The 25496-nt window shown below is 30.9% G+C and overlaps 1 protein-coding gene and 1 pseudogene across 1 annotated transcript; one reads left to right on the forward strand and one right to left on the reverse strand.

Annotated features, from left to right (window-relative positions):
* Positions 1-3195: 3195 nt before the first annotated feature.
* On the reverse strand, positions 3196-6002 carry LOC105783608 (ubiquitin-conjugating enzyme E2 36). The gene is made up of 8 exons (XM_012609172.2): positions 5813-6002; positions 5488-5515; positions 5234-5320; positions 4742-4800; positions 4037-4078; positions 3876-3949; positions 3637-3734; positions 3196-3521 (listed from the first exon to the last, which is right to left on the reverse strand). The coding sequence occupies exons 1-8, from the start codon at positions 5846-5848 to the stop codon at positions 3484-3486; spliced, it is 462 nt and encodes a 153-aa protein (XP_012464626.1). The 5' UTR covers positions 5849-6002; the 3' UTR covers positions 3196-3483.
* Positions 6003-16584: 10582 nt separating this feature from the next.
* LOC105781631 (zinc finger protein CONSTANS-LIKE 4-like) lies at positions 16585-25183 on the forward strand (annotated as a pseudogene).
* The last annotated feature ends 313 nt before the right edge of the window (positions 25184-25496 follow it).

The following is a 25496-nucleotide window of genomic DNA, read 5'->3' on the forward strand; positions in this document are numbered from 1 at the left end:
AGACAAACCGTGTGGAACTCTTTCAGATGAGTATGAGGGTTCTCATTTTTTAAACCGCGGAAAGTAAGTAATAAATCTATTAATCTCGACTTTAACTCGAACGGTATTTCGCCCCCGGGTAAGCTATGCATAGCGGTTGTTGTTCATCGGTGCAACTGCAAGTTGGCGTATAGTTTGATATGCCATTTCATCTGAATCTTCGGATGAGTAAATATCTTCGATGTAAGATCCTTCTTCAAAGTCGAGTTGTGTTTGTTTACTGCGCCGACTAGCTTCTCTTCGAAGTGTTCAAGCCAACTTTTCTATTTCTGGTTCAAATGTTAGAGTCCCCAGTTCTGATCTAGTCATAAAGAAAACAAACAAAAATTTGAAATTTTTACCAATCCCTGGCAATGGCGCCAAAATTTGATAGGCGTCAAAACCACCAAATATGAATTCATACGACAAAATAACAATAATTAGCAATATAAAGTAGTAGGGTCAAATCCACAAGGACTGGCTATCTAATTTCACCTTTTTCCGTGACCAGAATCGCTGTCACGGTCACAATCATGCCCACAACTGGTACGTAGAAATGCTGAAAAAATAAAAATAAAAATAGGGGTTAAATTGATTAAGATAATAAAATAAGGAAATATGAAAAATAAAATAAAATCAAAACAGATTCGAAAATGCAAAAATAAATTTAAGAAAATAAAATAAATGGATAAATAAATAAAAAATTTAAGCTTAGCCTTAGACTCGGTGTACTCCAATCTTGAATCGATTCTTGAAATAGAATTTTCCTTCCAAGTAATAAGCTAGTTATAGCAATCGAGGATCCCTCAAACCGGTAACTCTTCCCCTCGTAGTCGATCCCGGTATCACCTGTAAATTGACCCTTGTCGAATTTCTAACCACGTAGCACTTACCCGTAATTTAAGACTTTGACAGCCTTGTGATCTAAAAAGCCCAACTCGAATTAACGGCCTCAACCGTGTGAGTCGTCTAAATCCAATCACTATCTCCCTTGACAGAATCCAACTAGCTTTTTCCAATTGAACACGCTAATTTGTTCGTGGCATTTTGAGTACAGCACTGTCGACTCAACTTTCCAACTGTACGCCAAACGATTCCAACCCAACGCGCGCTTTTTGAATTGAAATCGAATCAACTTTGAGGGACGAATTTGTACTATCCCATATACCGAAGAGATAGCGAATACTGAATTGCAAAGTATTTAGTGTGGATTCATATCTCACGATTGTTTTGTCGAAGTGATACTGGGCTAAGGCTAAAAAAAGTTTAATTAATCATGGAAAAAATCATGCTTAAAAATAAATGGTTTAAATAGAATTTTGGAAAGTAGAAAAGGAAAAGGCCTTGGAAGGCAAAGGTTGAAAACAAAAGGAAAAAAAAAAAGAGAAATGAAACAGAGAATTGAGTATGACGCATGAATAGGAAAAAACCTAAAAATTTTATTAAATCATAAAGGCAAAAGTATGTGTTTAATTGGCTGTAGCCACTAGGTATTTATACACACTTCTAGTGCCAAAATTTAACTAGATTTTTCCTAAATATTATCACTAGATAATTTAAAAATCAAATTTAAACTAGAGATTAAATTTAAACTAATTACTGAGTTGTAATAATATTAAAATCCTTCAATCTTTATCCAGCTACTTTTGAAAAAATCTTCAACCCTTCAATCTTTATCTAGTCATCTTTGTATCTTCAATCTTTCAATCAAGCGCTCCACTTTATTTTTTGTTCCAATTTAACCCCATTTTGTAAGAGTTTAAATTTAACACACCAACTTTATTCCTAATAAGACAAATCCAAATTTAATAACACTTTATTTAATAATTAATAAAAATAAATATATTAAAATACGAATTTATCTTACTATCACTTTTCTGAATGTCATGCTTAAAACCTCCCCCAACCCCTATTAGCTTTTCTCTTTCTTTCCCTCCTTCAAAACATTTTTACTTTTATTATTATTTTTGGGCCAAAATGGACATGGGTTTTGAACTACCCTCTTGAAAAGTCCCTCCACAAGTTCCTGAACCAAGGTCTTTCTGATGACACATGGCTCTCTCTTTTTTTCATTTTACAAAAGTGATTAAATTTCACTTTTGATCCCTCTAATATGCTTACCATATAAAGGAAGGTTGACCTGGCTCCCTCACCCACGCCTCTTTCTTTTTCTTTCATTTTACAAAAATAGTTAAATACCACCTTTGGTTCCTTTAATATGCTTAAATTTTATATTTAATATATATACATTAATTTTTTAACATAATATAATTTCTATATTTTTAATTAATTAATCCAAATAGTTAACATCATTAATTTTTCGATTAAAACATTATATGTTTATATATAATTTTAATACCTTAAAAGTCTTAAGAATGACAAGTGACTTCTCATTTCTTTAGATTTAAGTCTTTACTTACTGTTTTTCTTTTTAGTTTTAGAAAATTAATTAAATTTTAATTTTGGTCTCTCTATTATGCCTAAATTTGAAATTTAATTATTACACTTTAATTTCCAATATAAATTGGTCCTTTAATTTTATAATATTATTAATTAATCCAAATAATTAATATTATTAATTTTTAATTTAATATTATATGGATATATATAATTTGAAAGCAAGTTTTAGAGACATATATGTAGTTCTTTATTTCTTTTTAGGTTTGCTTGACAAGGATCAAACTTTAGCTTTAGCCCTTATATTAGCTAAAATTTGAGATTTAATCACTTTTATGATGTTATTAATTAATTTAAATATTTAATATTTAATTAAAATATTTTGACATCAATTTTATTCGAACGCTAATCTAAAAATTTATTTTATCATGACAAATTGGAAAGAATATTTTTAAAAATCTATACAAATATTTTCAATATTATTTTTATTGATACTTAACTACCAAGTGCTTTTTATAATTTCAAAATACCACATTAATATAAATTTAATAGTGGTAAAAATTTAACCTAAAATTTTAAATCCAAAAACTAGAGTAAATTTCCGAAAATAAAAGTAAGCTTCGACCGTAAGAGTATATTTTGACCTTTAAATTTATACTCCGTAAATTAACACAAACAAATAATCATCCCAACGCAATGCCTAAGACTCGTACTAGTATTGAGCTAAAAGATTGTAATGAGACCAAAGTGTTGTATTTTAAGAGAATATTCACGTATGTATGCATCAAACTTTAATATCATAAATAAACAGAACATGAAATAGCTGTATTTGAGAATAATCTCTTAGTTCAGCATTTGAGAGTTTTAGACAACATTGTATTTTTATCATACAACTTAAGTGACTGCTTCCAACCAGAAAACGATAAACAGGTCGCAACTGGAAGCTTTTTGTGAATATCAGACTCTTTTCAAACATCAATTTTTCCAAATTTCCATATGTAATTGACATGGAATAGCTTACACTGCATAACATGTTATTTTAAGAGGGCAAATGATACCAAACAGTCTTCATGCACCGCTTGCATACAAACGGGTCCATTCCTTTGCTGCAATAAGCATAAGGGATATTAAGAGTCGATTATAAGAATGGGGGCATATCATCTTTCCAATAGTGAAGTAACCAAATTCCAAAGATTTAATATAAGCAATCACAGATTTTACCTGTCTCAACGGCTTCAGCCTCATTCGTTTTCCAGTGCTTAGCAATGTTTTCAGAGAGTGGATCATCGGGATTTGGAGCACTCAAAAGTGCTTGAATACTGAAATAAACATATTATTGTCAGTATTAACTTTAAAATCTAGTGCTACCATAATAACTAAAGATAGTAACACACACTCTCCACATTTACCAATATTTATTTCCAACAAATGAATTTGTATCTCATAATATCTTACAATACCTTAAAAGTACAGTTCGAATCTGGAGAGCTGGACTCCATTTGTCTTTGAGAATATCAAGGCATATTCTTCCAAGCTGAAAGAAAATTCAAACCCTTAAGAGCAAGAAAAATACAGATTTTGACACCATAAAATAAGGAGAAAAGAAAGAACAGTTGCCAACCTTGTCAATGTTAGGATGATATATCTTTGTAAGAAATCGAACCTGTTACACCAAATTGGTTAAGGTGGATGAAAAGACAAAATAAACCATGGAGGCAACATTAACAGTTGATTAAACTGTTCTGAGAGAATAGAGGAGAACAATAAATTGATGCTGAAATGCCAACTATTGAAGTTTCGAATGCCATTGCATCAGCTATATACAACCCAGTACAGAGTGCAAGCACAAATTAGATCATTACCAGCGAGAGTTTGCTCTGCACAACAAATCAGATGCAAACATTCTTCCTAAATAAAAGCAAGAAGTGCAACGTCCGAAGCAAAAAGCCAGCTACTTAGGTAGTATAGGCTATTGCAGTGATGTCAGAATAAGGACATTTTTAAAGCCAGTGCATACAACATGCCGTCAAACATTGAGTTCCAACATTTTCCTCTAAATTATGTCATCAAAGAAAGTAATCATACAAGATCAAGGGTTCATCAAAGTGAAAGGAGAATAATACATGATAGACATTTAATTCTACCATACCCAATAAAAATGACAACAAATTCTGCTGAAACTGAAATCTCCAAAACTATAATCATGAACCAACTTCAAATTACAATTATCATGCCTCAAACATTGTTTACCTTTGAGCTATTATCATATGCCGTAGAGTAACAGGAAGGTTATGCTAGTAACTAAAAATGACTCAGAGTTGCTTACCTTGGGAGCAGCCATGGGATATTCTTCAGGCAAAAATAGTTCCAACTTGAAAACCCCACCTGAATAAATATTTGAAATGATAATGCATCATATCAGATGCAAAAGTACAAAATTAATTACAAATGAAAAGAAAAAAAAACTAAAAAGGGCAATGAGATATTAACAAAAACAATACTCCATAACCAGATCAAGCACTACAAAAGCCTAAGAAGAATGCTAATTGGACTTAAATTTTAAGACAAAAACATTTAAACAAGGCTTCATTTTTCTCTCTTCCAAGCTGAAAAACCAGGGGGGAAATCAAGTAAAATAAACACTGCACAAGCACTATTTTCTCTAGTAGTTTCCTAACATGTTGAAATCCTCTTATTGACTGAAAATCAGCTATTTAAGCTCTTTATGACTTAAATAAGCCAAGACTCAACTGGTACACAATTCATTTTCAACACATTGAAATACTACTCGCAACTATTAGAAGAAAATAACAGCTACCTTCATATGGTGACTGTGTTGGACCAAGGATCATCACATTGAAATACCGCATGTTATCCTCTGATGGTGAAGCACTAATTCCAGGTGCTGTATCCGAAAATACCCATTTAACAATGGGGAAATTAATATATATATATATATTTTTCAGCTCATAACATTTAAATTAGTAAACAAAAACACTGACACCAAACAAAATTCAACAAAAAATTCTCAGAAGTACATAAAATGGGAAAAAAGAAAAGCAAAGTAATTACCAGGTTCACTGAGGAGACGTTGAGTTTCCTGTTTAGATCAAAGAAAAATAAACAGAAGTAACCAAGAAAATTTCTAAAAACACACAAAAAATGGAGGCAGAAAAAAGCTTTCGCCAATCAAAAAAGACGATCCAAAAGAAAATAGCAGAGGCTTTTGGTTCATCAAAATTTAAACAATTCAGCTATAAAACTAAACTCTAAAACCCAAAAGTACAACAGAAGATGAAAAATAAAAAGTAAAAGAAACAAGATTTTCTTGAGGTTTCTCGGAAAACAAACAACTAAGAGAAATCGAAAAGGACCAAACGGAGATCGAAAGAGGAACCTTGATGATTCTTCGAGGGAGATTACTGTTGGCCATTGACGAGGATCGATTGATTAAGCAAAAGGGAAAGCAGAGAAATTAGGGTTTTGAGAATTGAGAGATGGAAAGAGAAAATCTGAGAAGACAAAGAGATCCCTCGGTCTCTTTAACTCGCTCTCTTTTTTTTTTTTTTCCAAAATGCAATGATTTTGACTTTGTTCTTTACTTTTTTTTTTTATTCCATGTATAAATAAAAATATTTATAAATTATTGGGATCAAATCCTTTTAACTTTAATTTAGTCTTTAAAAACTAGTTGTTAGTTGTTACTAGTGGTAAAAAATTTTATATTTGGGATTTAAATTGTGTAAGGTAATCAGTTTTTAAATTTTATTTTATTTATTTATGTTTAAAATATTGAAACAATAAATTGATGTGATAAGTTAAATAATCATTTCAAACAAAAAGTATTTTAGAGTAAATTTTACAATTAATCTCTATATTATTTGTCATTTTGAGCAATTTAATTTTTTATGTTCTTTTAATTTTTTTATTTTCCATTCTCTTTTATTTCTCCTAGTGTTTTCCTCCTTCTTTCATTTTTTTTAACATAATTTTTCTACGTTTTCTATTTGTTAAAATTAGCTCATAAGTTTGTCTCACTCGAAAAAATTAAATTATTCAAAAAAATAAAAGTATAAAGACTAGTTTCAACAAATGGAACAAAGTAATTAAACTCCATTTTCCTTTTTATTAAAAAATCCATGTTTTATTTTTATTCCAAACCAACTAAAAAGAATCCCCTTTTGCGTCTTCCAAATCCATGGTTGAAATCCCTGAAAACAAAACATTAATGAAAGTGAAAGTCCAGAAGCCATTCGGTTTCTGGCAAGAATGAAAAAGCTCATCCAAAAATGGTAGCCCAAAGCAGCACGCCCTCCTTCTCTCGGCCTATGTTATTTGACGTTAAACAGTCTCACCTCACCACAATATTATTTCGCATGATAAAATCATTTATTTAATAATTAGATTTAACAATTGAATCTTAATTCGATTCTTATTGGTATCATTGTTAATATAGAAATATACAGTTTTGAGCACATTAAAACACATTTATCATCTTACATAAAGGTTGAAAAAGGATTACTTGCTAGTTCTAAACAACCTATCAAAAAAATTAAGTTAAATTTTGTTATTAGTCCTTAAAATTTCAATCCTCACCCTTTATGTTATTTATGGTAACAAATTTTACCAAATTACCACTTGTGTTTTTTGCTTAGCAAGATTCTCTGGTATTCTTAAACCTCTATTTTTTGGTTGAGTAACTATGCTCAATAATGTCTATTTTTTACTTAGCTCGTAGTTCATATTCATTGTGTTTTTTCCTTAGCAGGATTCTATGCTATTCTTAAACCTCTAATTTTTTGCAGGGTAACTACGTTCAATAATGAGTATGGTGTTCATTTTTTACTTAGCTCGTAGTCCCTATTTATAAGGAAAATTCAAAGTAATTCTACTTGAACAAAAGAAAAATCAAATAATAATATTTTAAAAGAAAACACTGAATCCATATGAGACTACTTATGGTGGATGACACACACACTATGAATATCCTTTGTGCCTCCCACCGTAATACAAGTAGGTTTATTGGGTCATTCTTATATTTGGTATAATTATATGTGTTTTTCTATATTTAAACCAATTCACATAATTTATTCAACCTAATAATTAGTTTTCTATATTCTCAAAATATTATTTATTTAATAATTCTCTCAATTAAATTATTTTCTCAACTCATTTCTAGTTTCGTTAAAATCATAACGACTTTAACGTACTAGAATCCATGAGTAAATAAATTTAGTTGTCTCATTTTGTAAAATCGCGATAAGTAACTTAATTTAATTTTCACTTTGAACTTCAATTATTTAATTAAATTAATCACTAAGCCATCTCTTGCTCTTTGTGAGAAACTGCAATTATTGTGGATAGTAATGCATGCAATCTATTTCTTTTTTTGTCATTTTCATTCATTCAACGTATCGATTCTAAATGCAATCCATAAAGGTTCATGGTTGTGTTTGAGCTAGTAGCGGGACCAATCGAGCATGTATAATTAAGACTCAAATAATTTATAATTAAGTTCTAAATTTTTGTCTATTAATTACAAAATTATTTATTCATGGAGTCATTCTAGTAAAAGTATCATGATTGAACTATCCCTTATTATATACCATTACAAAAGCAACTTATAATTTTGCTCGTTCAATGACATTATCATTAGTGTGTTTCCTTCGTAGGATACCCTTTATCTCTTTGAGTTGAATTCGTTCACTCAATATGATCCTATTTTATCTCATGTTAAACATTGAATCTTCCTTCATTAAAAAGTCTATTATTAACATATAGTGTAATAAAATCATTCGTCCTACAGAAATTACTTGTGGCCACTTTTTTTTTCATCAACCAATAAATGCTAGTGAGAGGATACATTTTACCCTTTATTGGACTACAAATTCCACTATTGTATGCAAAGATATTTTATACATAAGTTGTATATCCAACATACAATGTAACAACCTAGTTTCTAATAGTATCAGAAATTGCGATTTCTAGAACTCGTTTCCGTAAATTGAGTTTGTAAATATTAAATAAAGATATTTATGAAGTTAGTAAATTGATGAATTAAATTTTGGTTAATTAATTTAGCCGAAATTGTGATTACTTAATGCCCAAGGACTAAATTGTAAATTTCAATCGCTATAGATTTTAATTAGGAAATGGCTTGGGGACTTAAATTGCAATTAACTAAAGATTTAAAATAGCAATTAAACCATGCACAAATAAGAGATGGTGGGTGGTAATGATGTGTGTGGATTAATTTAAGTAATTAAATATTAATTTGATTAAAACATAGTTAAATAAGTAAATTAAAGTTAATTAACAAACTAATCTTAGTATAAAAGTGAAATTTGTGGATAGAGAGATCCAAGTTACCAAAACATAGTTAAATAAGTAAATTAAGGTTAATTAACAAACTAATCTTAGTATAAAAGTGAAATTGGTGGATGGAGAGATGATATATCATATTCGCCAACTTACCAAAACAAATCAACAGCAAAAGAATATGCCATTTTTAGGTTTCAATCTATTCAGTCTTTAATTCGAGTAAGTCCCTAGCCATTTTTCTTTTAGTTTTATGGAAATTGAATCATGGGAGGTTGATTTAGCTAGCCCATATACTAATTTGTAAAATTATTAAAGTTTTTGAAAGTTATAATTGTTTAGAATTAGATTAAATTGGTGTGAAATTGTTAGAAATTAAGCTTAGTTTAAGAAAAGGACTAAATTGTAAAGCTAAATTGTTGATTTCGAACATTAGGGACCACATTGAATAAAATGAGAAAATGTTGTGAAATGTTGGTAGGAATAGCAAGTAGGAGGTCCCTAATGAATATACGTGAAATCGAATTTCAATCTAAAGCTTTAAACTGAAAGTTATGTTTATCCTAGGTTTAGGGACTAAATTGAATAAATGGTAAAATATGTTTGATATTGTAATTGATTGAAATTTGAATGGAATTTGATGGTAATATATGTTTTGTGATTTTATTTAGCTAATGATGACATAGAATAGTTGAGAGGTGACCGCCTCCTGACGTACCAATGTTAGAAATGAGAATATTTTTACAAAAGATAAGGAATTAAGAGATGTCCACAAGTAAATAGGTCAGGTTATAATATAGATTTGTACAACGAAGTACTGGAAATACCCCGAGGATTGTACCCAAGAGAGGCTAGACTAAACTAATATTAACTTCTATGCTAACAGGTCTAAATTAGTACTTTAATTCAATTATATTACGATTATTCCTAAGGTGATGATAAAAGATATTTTATAAAAGTAATGAAAACAACTGCAAAAAAGAGATTGTAGAATTTATCATATTAAGCGACAGAAGACTAGCTCGCTTCAGTGTTCATAATTCACTTCTACTTTGGGTTCTATTCAATCAAGTAGTCATTAACCTAGCAGGGCATCTTGGCCTTCCACTAACCTAATTTGTTGGCAAGAACTGCTTATCTCTCGATGTCACAAGTCAGACCAGATTGGGGTAAGGTTTTCATGGTAGGAAATACAGATTTTGGGTTCATTCCCACCTATATGACTTCCTAGGGTCGTCAAGCCTAGGGTTTTAGATTCTTCTTTTCCCAACCAATTGATCTATTAAACAACCTTACATATGTGTTAATTAATCCCACATCCACTCGTTAATCTCCCTTACCGAATTAGTTCCCTATGGATCTAACACATGCAATACAATTGATTTGAAAGATAAACATTTACAAAAAATCAAAAGTAAAGATGAGAAAAATCCTGATATAAATAAATAATACGACTCGAACAGTAATCCATGACGAGTTTAACAGATCTACAATCTAATTCTCGTGAAAAATCAAAATAAAATTGAAATAAAAGTTACAATTGAAAGTAAAAGTAAAATTGTAACATCCTATACCTGGTCCAATCGCTCGGCCTGAGCCATAAAGTATTACAACAATAAACTTTGAACAACTTTCATAAAAGCATTTAATAACAACCAAATGATTCATTATCGATTATTTCCATGCTAATCAATCAATTTGGGACCTAAATCGAGCTTACGAAACATATAAAAATCTGGGTTAAATTGAAACTTCTACAAAAAATTGAGTAAAATGTATAAACAGGGGTCACACAACCGTGTGACAAGGCTTAGCCCGTGTGGCTCAAGAACATGGCTGTGTGGCCAAACCGTGTAATTATTTTTGCCCGTGTAACTTAGGGTCACATGGTTGTGTCTCCAGGCCATGTAACTCTTTAAGACCACGTGGACAATCCTACACCAAAAATCAAATAGGCCACATGGCCGTATGAAGTGACTGTGTGCACCTAAAATAACTTCGAAAACAAGCCATTTTCTCAATCATTCCTTAGGATCCAAACCAAACCATTTCCAACCATTTTTACCTATTAAAAACATATTTAAACATGCCAAAATATACCAATTCACATACAACCTATGTGCCTAACCAATGTGCCACATATGGCACCATAATTCAATGTGAAACATAAACCATTCATGTCAGTCATTCAAACACCAACAATTACCATAACATATACTTACCTAAACACATAACAAGCTAACCAAAACTTGACCAAATTCACCTTATTACCATATATCAAATAGTTAGTAAACTCATACAATTTAAGCTTCACTTACCTCAAAGTCCTATCATATACAAAATTCAATTTGAGATACAATTAAACCTATAAAAAATCCAATCCACATCATTAATATAAACAACATGCTTGAGTTCAATCATATGAGCATTCATAAGTATTTTTCATTACCAAATAACCCAACTATAATCCCAAAACCAAATCACAAGAGTTCTATAACCAACTTTACAAATAAGTCTCCAAGACTTTAATAGCCGACTTTTCCAATGAAATTTCGTAAAAATTCCTCAATATACAAATGAAAATAGTAGTGATTGGTTACCCAATAGGGTCAACCTACATGAAAAAGTGCCTAGCTAGGGCTTAATATTCCATATTCTCCAGTCCGCAACATATACAGGAGCTAGGAAACTGGGAAATAACACAAACCTGTATACAAGCATTTACTAATTGCATCGGGATATACTTGAGATAAATTATAAATCCAGTCCAACAATAATAATTATCGACAATCTTAGTATAACAAGTAAACATAAATGAGTAACTTCATAGTGTATGAACTTACTTGTCGAATGGTAATGATTCAACTATTAGGGACTAATCGATAATTTTTTCTTTTTCTCGTACGTCATTCAATTGTTGAGGTTCTTGATCTAAAGTATAATTTAATTTAAGTAACCAATCCAAACAACATAAAACAACATATAAATATCATGTTCTATCTCAATTAATTTATACTAAAATTCCTCAACTTTTATATCCACCACAATTTAGTCCCTAAAACCGAAACTATTATAATTCTCACATTTGAGTTTCAATTTCGAAATCAATCTCAATTTAGTCCTCCAACAATCAACTAAAACACAAAAATTTAGAATTTTCATACACATTTTAGACTTCTTACACTTTAGTCCCTAAGTTCAAAACTAACAATTTTTACTTTACAAACTAGCCCATTAACATATCTAAGCTTCAAAACTAATCAAATAACCATAAAAGCTTAAAGAAAACATCAATGGAAAATTTAAAAACCTTTAATAGTTTTGTGCAATAGTCCCTGGGTTAGCTAAATCAAGCTCCCGAGATTCCAAAAACATAAAAATTACAAGAAACTGATCAAAAATGGCTTACCAATTAGAGTTTGAAGCTAAACGAAGGTTAGATCTTGTTCTTCCCCTTAGAATCAGTTCTTAAGGTTGAAGATGACCAAATACATTTTTATTTTCTTTCTTTTCCTTTTATTAATTATATTTTATTACAAAATTAACTAAATAATATAAAATAAACAAAACATTTCCACTAAATCTAAGCCACCAATCGTTCAACACTATTCGAAATGGTATATTTACCATTTAAATTCCTTAACAATCCTTAATTATGCTTTTTAGTTAATGGAATTCAAGAAAGATCAAGTTTTATATCTTTTATGATTTAGTTCTTTTTCCTTAATTAACTAACTAAATGTCAAAATTACCAGGCCAAATTTTAATACAACACTCATATAACTTCCATAGATATTAAATAAATAATATTTTCTAACCCATGCATCGGAATTGTGGTCCCAAAACCACTGTTTTCAACACCACTAAAAAATGGGCTATTACAACTCTCCCCTTAATGAAAATTTCTTCCTCAAAATTCTTACCAACAAACATATTAGGGTATAGTGATTTCATAGATTCCTCAATTTCCCACGTTGCTTCTTCAATACCGTGACGGTGCCACAAGATTTTCACTAATAAAACTCTTTTGTTAGGAAGTTTTTTCACTTCCTCAACCATAATTTTCATTGGCTCTTCACTGTATGATGAACCTTGCTGTAACTCAATTTCATCAATGGATAACACATGTGACAGATCTGATCGATAACAACGCAACATTGATACGTGGAAAATGTTATGAAACTTTTCTAACTCCGGTGGTAAAGTCAAATAGTATGCTACAGACTCGATTCTATTAACAATTTCATACGGCCCAATGAACCTTGGGCTAAGATTCCCTTTTTTGCTAAACCATAACATCTTTCTCCAAAGTGAGACCTTTAAAAATACTTTATCCCAGACTTGAAATTAGATATCTTTTTGTTTCAGTTCAGCATATGATTTCTATCGATCAAAGGCAACTTTCAAACAATCACGAGCAACTCTAACTTTATCTTTAGTTTCACGGATCAAATTAATACCAACACTTTTTCTTTCACTCAACTCGGACCAATACAACGGAGCTCTACATTTTTGTTCGTACAAAGCCTCATATTGAGCCATTTTGATACTCGTTTAATAGATGTTATTACAAATTCTACTAATGGTAGAAATTTCTCCTAGTTGCCTTCAAACTCAATAGCACAACATCTCAACATATATTCGAGAATCTGAATTACTTGTTCAAACTGACCATCTAACTAGGGATGAAATGTGGTAATAAAATTTAATTTCGTACCTGAAGCTTCGTGTAGTTTACCCTAAAATCTGGAAGTAAATCTCGAATCACGATCAGAAATAATGGATACTGGCACACCATGCAATCGAGCAATCTTAGAGATATACAACTTAACTAATCTCTCGAGTGAATAATCCGTTCTGACCAGAATAAGTGTGCAGATTTTGTTAATCTCTCTACAACAACCCAAATAACATCTTTCTTTTTCGGAGTTAAGGGTAATCTCGATAAAATCCATTGTAACTCGTTCTTATTTCCATTATGGAATTATCATAGGTTGCAACAAACCTGACAGAACTTGATGCTCGACTTCCACCTGTTGGCATACTAAACATTTAGTCACAAATTTCGATATTTTGTGTTTCATACCTGGCCACCAATACATTTGCTTCAAATTATTATACAATTTTGTATTGTAACACCCCATACCCGACCTTGAAGTTAAGACCAAGTTTGAAGGTTACATCCAATTATTTTAAAACAAACCAACCTTTAATTACTTGAAATTCAACAGTCGAAAAGCGTGTAATTATTTAGATCAAACATAAAATTTAAATTCCAAAGCGTAATCTAAGACAAACACACACTAACGTAAATTTATAAAAAGCAACGATAAAATAACTAAAGTGGAATGATCAAGCTCCTGCCACGTCGACCCGCCTAAGCCTGTGGGTTACATGTAATCCAAACAAACAACTAATGAGTTTACAACTCAGTGTGTAACTTACATTCTCAATTAAACAGTAAAATAAGAGGTGTGACTTTAATTCGTCTTTAGTTAGTCAATTCTCATAATTGGATTCAGAAACAGAATATATCAAATACAGTTATAGAACAATTTAGATATAGATGCAGATTCCTATCCACAACCGCTATACACCATCTCCATCCATCCCTACACATCGCATAGTGACTATGTGTCACTTTTTAAAAATATTATAGTCAACCTGTCGGATCAGAATGCGATAACTCGCTAAGTCAGATATGAATTTGTGGCTTAACCACTAAGCTCGGTAGATTATTAAACTGCCCACACTTCCTCCTTTTCACGATCCCAACCCAATACAGATGCAAGTTAATAGATATCAGATATGCGCATACAAAAATTCCAATTCAAATCATGCTCATGTAAAACTATCACAGTTACTTATCAAATTTTATGTCAACTATATGTTTAAAAATAATAGAATATTCAGTAACAAATCATCAGAATACAGTCTCATTGTCTAATTAAGATCATATAAACCTTACGGTAGGGCTATGTTCGATTCAAACAACGATTATGACCCGAAGGAAAAATTCTAATTTTCATTCCCACACGCCCATATAGATTCACAGGCCTGGGTGGCTGGCCCGTGTGGTCCATACGGCCAAGCACACGCCCGTGTGACTCAAGACTCAAATTATTTCCCACATGGACTGGACACACGCCCATGTCTCTGGCTTGTGTGACTCTAATTCCAAACAGTGAGTTACACGACCTGGACACACGCCCATGTCCCTGGCCCGTGTAAACCTAATTCACAAACAGTGAGTTACATAGCCTGTCACACGACCTGACACACGACCGTGTGACTCACACGGCCTGCTAGACGATCGTGTGGTGTCGATAGCCATATTTTTCGATGTTCGTAAATCGCAAAAATTTTGGTTTTCATTACACATCTAACATGATTTCAACATATAAGTAACCATGGAGAATCCAAGGCCTAAAAATGATAATCCAACAACCAATTACACAATTAATCTCAACCAAATCGATAGAAATAACAAGGAAACCAAAATTTTGTCAAAAATTTTTGACACAACCTCAACCCGAAATTTACCCACTCACATTGCACATAAAATAGAAAAACAAAACTAGCACGTTGGAGAAACGTCTCCAGTAAGATCTCCACCTGAAAAGGAAGCTAATCAAATGCCTAAATAGAGAATCTGAGTAAAATAAGTGGAAAACCCATTTTGACAAAACGAACGTGTAACACCCCTAACCCGTATCCATCGCTGAAATAGGGTTACAAAGCATTACCAGACAAATAGAATAGTAACTCCTTCAAATCATACATTAATACAAACATAATGAAATTTCATTCAAATGCATTCATAATGTCCCTTAATTGAGCCCTCGAGGCCCTAAAAATACAATAGAAACGATCCGAGACTAAATAAAAAATATTTGGAAATTTTAGGAAAAAATTATAAAATTTGGATTGCAAGGGTCACATGGTTGTGTAACTCACACGGCTAAGACACACGCATGTGTCTCAGGCTGCGTGGATATTCAAAATATGGACATACGGTCATGCCCCAGCCTGTGTCCATGCCCGTGTAACTCACTGACTTGAGTCACACGGCCAAGCCACACGTCCGTGTGCTAGGCCATGTACCCCTCGAAATGAGCTCATACACCCGTATATCAAGCCGTGTGTCACACATGGCTGAGATACACGCCCGTGTCTTAAGCTGTGTGGACCTAAAATGTTCTTTAATCAACACATTTACCATTTTAAGCTTACTTGGAACCTAAGCAAACCATTTACCAATCAAAATACCTATCCAAAATTACTTTAATCATGCCAAAAACATACCAAAATCAACCTAATTCCGTACCTAACCAATGTACCCTCATTGGTACCACAAGTATACATAAATTTATATCAAAACATAACATCAATTCAACCTATTAATTCATTCCAGATATCATCTATAATCACCAACTCAAACATACCATATCTTAGCTACTTAACAACAAATTCATCACATACACTTTTATCGATTCCAACAAGTATCAAATGGACATGCTATCACATATTGATAAAATACCAAAATTACCAAAAGAAGATCAACCAAAGCAATTTGTACAACCAAATTCATACGTAGCTAATTACAAAACCAGACATTTGTATCATCATTCAACCTATTACATGCCATATAATCTGAAGTAAACGTTCAAAAGCTACCGGATTAAGCTGGATAGTATGACTTGAGTGCTGATCCGATTCATCCAACCTTCCGAGTATTTATAAGAATAAAGTTTAACACAAGTAAGCTCAATGAAGCTTTGTAAGTTCAACGTATTAAATCAATAAATCTTACTTAAATGAATATAACATTTCAAAAAGTAATATACAACCATGAAAGTTTCCTGTCATCCACAATCCCAATTGGTAATTCATAACTAGTCAATTCAAATCTCAAGTATATATGGAAAATTCCTTAGAGTTACCCAACAGTTTAACTAACAAGGATTTTCAACTCAAAGAATGACTTACGGATAGAAGTACATTATCAGTCCAACCAAACACACCAAATGCTCACTCAAGTCAATCCATCCATCAGACCAATGCTCATAAGAGCTAATCCAATTGTACTCTATCCCGCGTTCAAATCAAACCGAGGATCAAGTTTAATATTAAACCTCAAATTACCATTCATCATCAACAATTAAGACTAATTATATAAAATTTAACATGTTAGACTACTCATTAATTCATTTCGATATTAAATTCCAAACCATACGAACTTACCTGGACCAAATTGTAGGAGTTGCAGAAGTTCAGAGACTATTCGTAATTTTTCCTTTTCCATGAGTATCTACAGGATCTTAATCTAAAATGTAAAATTCTTTATTTATCAGCATATATTTCATTTCCAAACCATTTTATAATTAATACCCTTTTTTTTCAAAATTATACATTTACCTCAAACTTTTACAGCTTTTGAAATTTAATCCCTTAACCTTAAATTTCAACTTAATACTTTATTCAAACTTACTAGGTCCTCAATCAGCCCTTAACAAACATATAATTCACTATTAAACCCTAATATTTTGGCAATTTCACAATTTAATCCTAAAATCAAAATCTAATAAAAATCACCAAATAACATAATCAAAGCTCCATATACATGGTATTCATAAAAAAAAACTTAATATTCATCAATGGAAACTTCCAAAAATTTTAATAGAATTAAAAACAGAGGTATGAGCTAGCTGGAACTAATTGCAATGATATAAAAAATATAAAAATTACAAAAAACGGAATCAAAATGGACTTACATGCAAAGAAATAAGCAAACCAAAGCTTTCTCCCAACCTTAGCTATGGCATTCGGCCATATGAAGAAGATAATGAAATGAATTTTGTTTTCCATTCTTTTAATTTAACTTAATGTTAATTAAACTTCCATTTATTTACAAAATTGCCATCTAATTCACACTATTTTATTATTTTCCATTTAATTGACGTATTCTAATTAAGGCATAATTGTTTCATAAGTCCTCCCTCATTTATCATTTAAATCATTTGATCACTTAATTATTATAATTACTATATTTTGCACCTTTTACAATTTAGTCCTTTTTTCTTTAATTAACTATCTAAACGTTAATATTTTCAAACAAAATTTTAATACGACTTTAATAACTCTATAAATATTCTAAAAATAATAATTATGAGTCGACACAACAGAAATTTATGATCCTGAAACCACTGCCCCATCAACACTGAAAATTGGGCTGTTACAGAACGATAACAAATGAAGACTCGCTAAAATAGAAGAGAATCACGACAAAAATTACACAATAACCTTCCAATCAACACGATGAGCAACCTAGAACTACCAATTCGACCCAATAACAATTTACAGAAGCAATCAAAAAGAAAAAGGAAAGAAAGAGAAGAAAAAGGAAGTACAGTATGAAGAAGAAGGGAAAAGAACGTTTTGTTTAAAAAAACTATTTAATTCAGGAAAAATTATAACTAAAATTTTACCAAGTAGCATAAAAATATTTCCTTATTGCATGCGCAGAGACTCGAACACAGGACTCAATACCATACAAAACTTAACCATCGAACCAGTAAACTCATTCTTGACATAAATTAACGTAGAAATAAACTTAAGTCAAATGTTCAAAGATAAGAGTTGAACCAAAAAATAATGAAATTTTATAAAAACGAGACTTAAACCCCTAACCTCAATCACACAACAGAACACTTAACCACTAGAACAAATACTTAATTATTAATAGAAACTAACAAGCAACAGTTCAAAAATTCAGGAGTTACATGTACTACCAAGATGAACCGAATAGGAACTGCTATGAGCTTCGCTCAAAATATCTCATTCTAATGATGTATCATTCGGAATACACAAACGACATTTGAAATACAAATTATTGTGATGATCAATATTGAACTCTATAGTCTGACCAATTTCAATCAATTCACACTTCAAATTCAACTTGGAATCATTTTTCTGCAACTTTGAAATATGCTAAGGAAAAGTCGGTCTAACTCTTAATTAAACCAGAATAGAATCGTCGCGCTCCAAAGTCAATCGAGTATTCAGTGCTTTTAAAGCAAATAAAAACTTTCGTCTCAAAGTATCAACAACCACGTTTGCTTTACCAGGATGATAGTAGATAATCAAATCATAGTCTTTCAACAATTCAAGTCATCTGTGCTAACGAAGATTTAACTCTTTCTGAGTCATCAAGTATTTTAGGTTTTTATGATCAGTTTAAATATGGCAATTTTCACCGTATAGGTAATGTCGTCAAAATTTTAAAGTAAAAATGACTACAACTAACTCAATGTCATGCGTTAGATAATTTATTTCATGTGATTTCAACTGGCGAGAGGCATAAGCTACCGTTTTTCCGTCCTGTATGAGTACACACTCAATTCGTTCAACAAGGCATCACTGTTATAAAGAGTTAATTTAATAAATACTGTACTTCGTAGTTTATAGTTGTTGCTATTATAGGTGAAAAAGTTATTGTAAAAGATAAAAATAAAATATAAAAATTAGTTTTACAATAAACTTAACTATTATAATAAAATAATTTTATAGAGAATAATTATTAGGGTAAACGAAACTTAATGTCACTCTAAAATATGGTTTATCTTATTTTGATCACTCTATTTTTTTTTTCAATTTAACCACTCCTATTAAAATAATTGTTCGAACTAGTCACTCTTGTTAAAATAATATGTTTTCCACTAACAGATTGCTAATGTGACACATTAGCCTATTGAGTGATGACATGTGACACTTTTTTGTTGACTTTTGATTAATGCTGAAGACCTCTCTCTAATTAATCTAAAACACTTTGTTTTTTAAAAGATTTAAATTAAAAACATAAAATTAAAATATAAAAGGCTTTTTACCGAATTCATACATATTATAGTTGTCAACTTCAACTTCAACGATTTCATCAAGCCCGTCACAATGTTTAACTTCCTAGATGTCCAGTACTTCTTCGACGTTGATGGAGATATAGACAACAATAGAGAAGAAGCAGAGGTGACTTTTTCGCTGCTTCTCGACCCAAACCATAAAGTGTTGGAAAATATGGACATCATATATATAATAAGGTTAATTACATGTTATTATTTACTATCATAATAGGTTAGCCCAAATTAAAAGTGATCTAATTTGGTTTAGGTTTATTGTGCTTTAATTATTAAATAAAGTATGGATCAAATATGTGTAGATACTCTATTAACTAATTTCTAATTAATGATGGGCTGATTAGAAATTAGTGTTAATGTGAAAAAGTTATATATTAGGTTATGGTCCCCAAATTACACATAAGATAACTTTTCTAATATCTCATCTTTAGAAAAGAAAGAGCCAACTTTTCTAATCATCAATATCTGGTTTTGTCATTTTATGGTTCCGATATTTGTTTAAATAATGATGATATGATTTATTGTATAAATTGTGATATATGTCTATTATTATGATTTTGATTTTGAAAATTTTAATATAATGATTTTAAATTTTATATGCTTATGGACCAAAAGTAGTAAATGATTTATGGATTTATGCTATTATTAAAATATATATATTTGGTGGTTACAAAATTTTTATAAGTATTCATGCATATAAAGGTTTTTTATGCTAACCCACTTAATTATAAATTAAGGAATAATGCATGATTTTATTTTGCATAAATTGATATTGGTTTTAATGGTATGGTTATAAACTTTGGTCGAATTTGGTTTTGACATATATGGTTTAAAAAAATCAATCAAAGATAAAGATTTTTGGTTTTTAATTGCACTATTAAGACAACTTTATTTTGGGCTATTTCGAAACTATAGTGCAATCAAAATTTTAGTTTTCACCTTTGACTATTGGGTAAATTTTAAATTGAATATTGATTATATATATTTTTAAAATAGCTTAATTGAAGCAATAAGTCGCCAAAGTGATATTTTTGTATAAATTATTTTGTTTTAAAATATAAAAGGTTGTGTGCATGTAACTTAAGTTATGTTAATATTGATCGGCCCAAATGAAGGTTAATAATATTACATGTGCAACTATGGTAATAAACATGTGACAATTATTCAGTTTTACAAGAGAACAATAAATTGGCCCAAAGGAAGATTTATGGTTCAACATGTTCTTATTGTCAATGTTTGATTATTGCACCAAGATATCACTCACAAGTTAATATTTTGTCCACAGATGAAATATTAATAGAGTGACCGATATCTTAAGATGAGGTTTATCTTTATTCAAATTATTTTGTTTTAAATTTAAAGTCTTATGTGAAGATGCTTATGATTTATTCAACTATTATTATATTTTCAACATCATTGTATGTTGTTTTGGGATAAATATATATGCATAAATATACTATTATCTTTTAAATTGATTGAAAGATTAAATTAAGAAAAATATTTTGAAACAAATAAATTGATTTTGGCTTTAGTTTTTAATTAAGGATGTATAATATTTTAAATAGATTAGTTGAAACAAAATGCCGCTAAACTGACCTCTTTTGTGTAGATTAATTTATTTAAAATATCAAGATGATTATATATTTTATGATTCATACGTTTATTAATTGACTCAAAGGTAAGTTAATATTTGGCGAATTTCAACGACATCCGTGGTGATAAATGTGTGACAATTATAAGGTAATTTATGTGAACAATAAGTTAATCCAAAGATTAATTCATTGTTTGACATAATTTATTGTCAATATTTGATTGTTGCAACAAGAGTATCATTTATCGATAATATTCTTGTCCAAAGACTTTATATTAATGTTGTGTTTGTTTGGTAACTTGAGATAGGATTAGTCATTATCTTGAATTTATTGTTTACTTATTAATATTTATGTGAGTTTATTTTTATTTGTTTTTGTTCTATATTCAGCTAGCTCATCTTCTGCTACCATAATATCTGCTAACATCACTTATATACCCATGCTTAATGGGATTAATTTCAAGGAATGGAAAAGGCACTTACTTATAGTGCTTGGCTGTATGGACATAGACCTTGCACTAAGGGAAGAACAACCTGCACATCTCATTGCGAAAAGCATCCTTGATGCCAAAAGGGATTTCGAGAGGTGTGAACATTCAAATCGCATAATTTTAATGATAATGACTCACAGGATTCCAGAAGCCTTTAGGGGCACAGAATCTGGAAAGATTACTCAGGCCAAGTGTTTCCTTGACGAAATTGAAAAACGTTTTGCTAAAAGTAATGAGGTTGATATGACACCACTTCTGACTTCTTTGATGTCTATGAAGTATAAGGGTCAAGGAAACATGTGGGGAGTACATTATGGAGATGTTTCATGTTGCCTCAAGATTTAAGGCACTTAAGATCGAGGTTTTTGAGGAATTGATTGTTCTTATGGTTTTGGTATCGCTTCCTGCATAGTTTAACCAATTTAAAATTAGTTACATCTATTAATAGGAGAAATGGACTCTAAATGAGCTCATTTCTTATTGTGTGTAAAAGGAATAAAGGTGAAACATGATAAGTCTGAAAGTGCTCATCTGGCCAGTGTCTCTAAAGACAATCACTAAAGCAGTTGCAAAAACACCTTATGAGCTTTGAACAGGTCGAAAGTCTAGCCTAAAGCACTTTTACATTTGGGGATGTCCAACTGAAGCAAGGCCCTATAGGCTACATGAAAAGAAATTGGACTCCAAAATAGTAAGCAACTACTTTATTGATTATTCTGAGCAATCTAGGGGTTATGTGTTTTATGATCCCACAATGAGGAATATTTTTGAGACGAGAATTGCAACTTTTTTTTAAGGATGTTGAGTTTGGAGGGAGAAACAAGGTTAAAGACATTGCTTTTGAGGAGGAATTTTTTTTTATGATGTTTAGGTTCTCATACCTATCATTGATCAAGAAGTGAAACCAGAACCTTAATAAGACAATGTTGAATGACTCCCTATTCAAGATAAGGTAATTGTTCTAGAAGAACAAACTCAACAACCTTAAGAACGAATGTCATTAAAAATTTCCACTAGAAAAAAGGGTTATAATAGCTTTAATGGAATATTTTGACCTTAAACTCCATTAGATGAATGTCAAGTTAATAGTTTCTTAATGGTAACATTGATCATACATTTATATGGTGCAACTAGAAAACTTTGTGTCTGATGATGCAAAGTTAATGATTTGCAAATTAAAGAACTTCATCTATAGGCTTAAGTAAACTTCTCGTCAATAGTATTACAAATTTTACCAAATGATTATCTCATTCGGTTTAGATATGAATTTGGTAGATAATTGTATATACCACAAGTTCAATGGGGGTAAGATTTTGTATTTTGTTTTATATGTTATGACATACTTCTTGTCAATAATAAGTCAAGTCTCGACCAACACACCAAGAATGCTTTTGAGATTAAGGAAATGCATAAGATTTCCTCTGTCTCAAAAGTGAGGAGTCTAATGTATGTTTAGGTTTGTACACATTTGAATATTGTGTACATTGCTGGAATGTTAGGCATATATTTAAGCAACCTTAGTTTGAACCATTGGATAACATCCAAGAGGATTATGAGGTATCTTTAGAGAACAAAAGATTGTATGCTCACATATCGGAGGTGTAATAAGTTAGAGATCATCAAGTATACAAATTTTGATTTTGACGGAATATTGATGAAAAATTTTTTTCACTAGGGTGAAAATTGTGACAATAATTGGTAGTCCTTTATTCCAATAACAATAGGAGCACATCAAAGTCAAAACGCATAGACTTTAAGTTCCTAGTTGTTAAAGTAAAATATCAGAGTGGTTAGGTGTCTACAAAGTATATTGGGACAAACTCCATGATTGTGGATCCGTTTATTAAGGGACTACCGCCCAAGGTTTTACATGAGCACACTGCTCATGTGGGTGTAATGTCATTTGAGGATATTTGGTTTTAGTAGGAGTTTGTACTTTTTAATGATTTTATGTTATATACACATTTTTAGTTATTTTAGTTTACGAATATTAAGTTTATTTTCTACATATATAAAGTTTATTTGGTTTATTCACACTATGATTTTGGTAAGGTTTGATCTCACTAAGGTTTAAGGAGGCCCAATTGGAAATAGACATGTTTAGATCATATTGCATGTAATTTCCATGCTACACATCCATACTTGATCTATGTCATTTGGTTGTGTTAATATACGTGACCAGAGATGGATTTAGTTACAATATATGTAACGAAAGTCGCATTAGTTTATATAATGACATGTAATTATAGAGTAATTAATATATGTGGTCCAAGCAGGAGATTATTGAAAATATGGACATCACATATATAATAAGGTTAATTACATGTTGTTATTTACTATCATAATAGGTTAGCCCAAATTAAAAGTGACCTAATTTGGTTAAGGTTTATTGTGCTTTAATTATTAAATAAAGTATGGGTCAAATATGTGTAGATACTCTACTAACTAATTTCTAATTAATGATGGATTGATTAGAAATTAGGGTTAATATGCAAAAGTTATATATTAGGGTTATGGTCCCCAAATTACACATAAGATAACTTCTCTAATATCACATCTTTAGAAAAAAAGAGTCAACTTCTCTAAATTACTAATGTGCTAATTTGGAAGATCAAAATCGCAATAGATTTCAAGAAATCGATGAATTCAGGTATGCTTCCGCATCTAATTTTGTTCTTGATTTGTTCTTTATGATTTGACATGACAGATCCTAGTTTATGGTTTGTTAAGTTTTATATAATATATTATTTTACGATTCTAACATAAAGTTCATGAATGCTCAGACGTGAACACAAAGCAGTACGTGTTTTTCGAGATGGATCCGTATCTAGATTTGGATTACAGGCATGTAGATCCAAAAATAGAAACCCAAGATCAAGAGCAAAACAACTTTGGAACTAATGGAGTTGTCCCTATCCTAAGAAACACCATCCAAGCTCCGATGGTCACCGATCACTGCTTCAACATGGACTTCACTTCACCTAAAGCTTTCCCTTATTACTACAACTACAACCCTCACTGTCTTAGCCACAATGTAAGCAAGTAAAAGCTACTACTTGGTTGAGTTGGTTCTCCCATAATTAAAGCTTGAATCCTTCATTTATTGTTTTTGCAAATACCATCGTCTCTTTGGATGTTTAGGTGGTACCAGATAGTGGTAGTACGATGACGAACATATCAATCTCATGCATGAAAGTGACGAAGACAACCAATCAGATGATGCAGCCTTCATGGACGGATAGAGAAGAGAGACTAGTAAGGTACAAAGAGAAGAGAAATAGCATAAAATTCGAGAAGACAATACATTACGTGTCAAGGAAAGCCTACGCAAAGGTGCGGCTGAGGATCGAAGGAAGGTTTGCGAAGAGTAGTGATTTGAAGTTGAAGTTGATGGCGATAATATTTTTGGATTCCGTAATAAATCCTCTTTATATCTTAATTTTATGTTTTTAATTTAATTTAATTTTTAAAAAATAGTTTAGACTAATTATAGAAAGGTCCTAAGCTTTAGATAAAAGTTAACAAAAAAGTCACGTGTTGTCACTCAATCGGTTAATGTATCATGTTAATGTATCATGTTAAAAATAGTTTAGACTAATTGGTTAATGTATCATGTTAGCAATCGGTTAATGTATCATGTTAGCAATCGATTAATCAAAACAAATTTATTTTGACGAGAGTTATTAGTTTGAAGTTTGAACAATTATTTTAATGAGAGTGACTAAATTGAAAAAAATTAAATGACCAAAATAAAATAATTTGTATTTTAGA

Source organism: Gossypium raimondii, chromosome 13, assembly GCF_025698545.1.
Source record: "Gossypium raimondii isolate GPD5lz chromosome 13, ASM2569854v1, whole genome shotgun sequence".
Lineage (NCBI taxonomy): Eukaryota > Viridiplantae > Streptophyta > Magnoliopsida > Malvales > Malvaceae > Gossypium > Gossypium raimondii.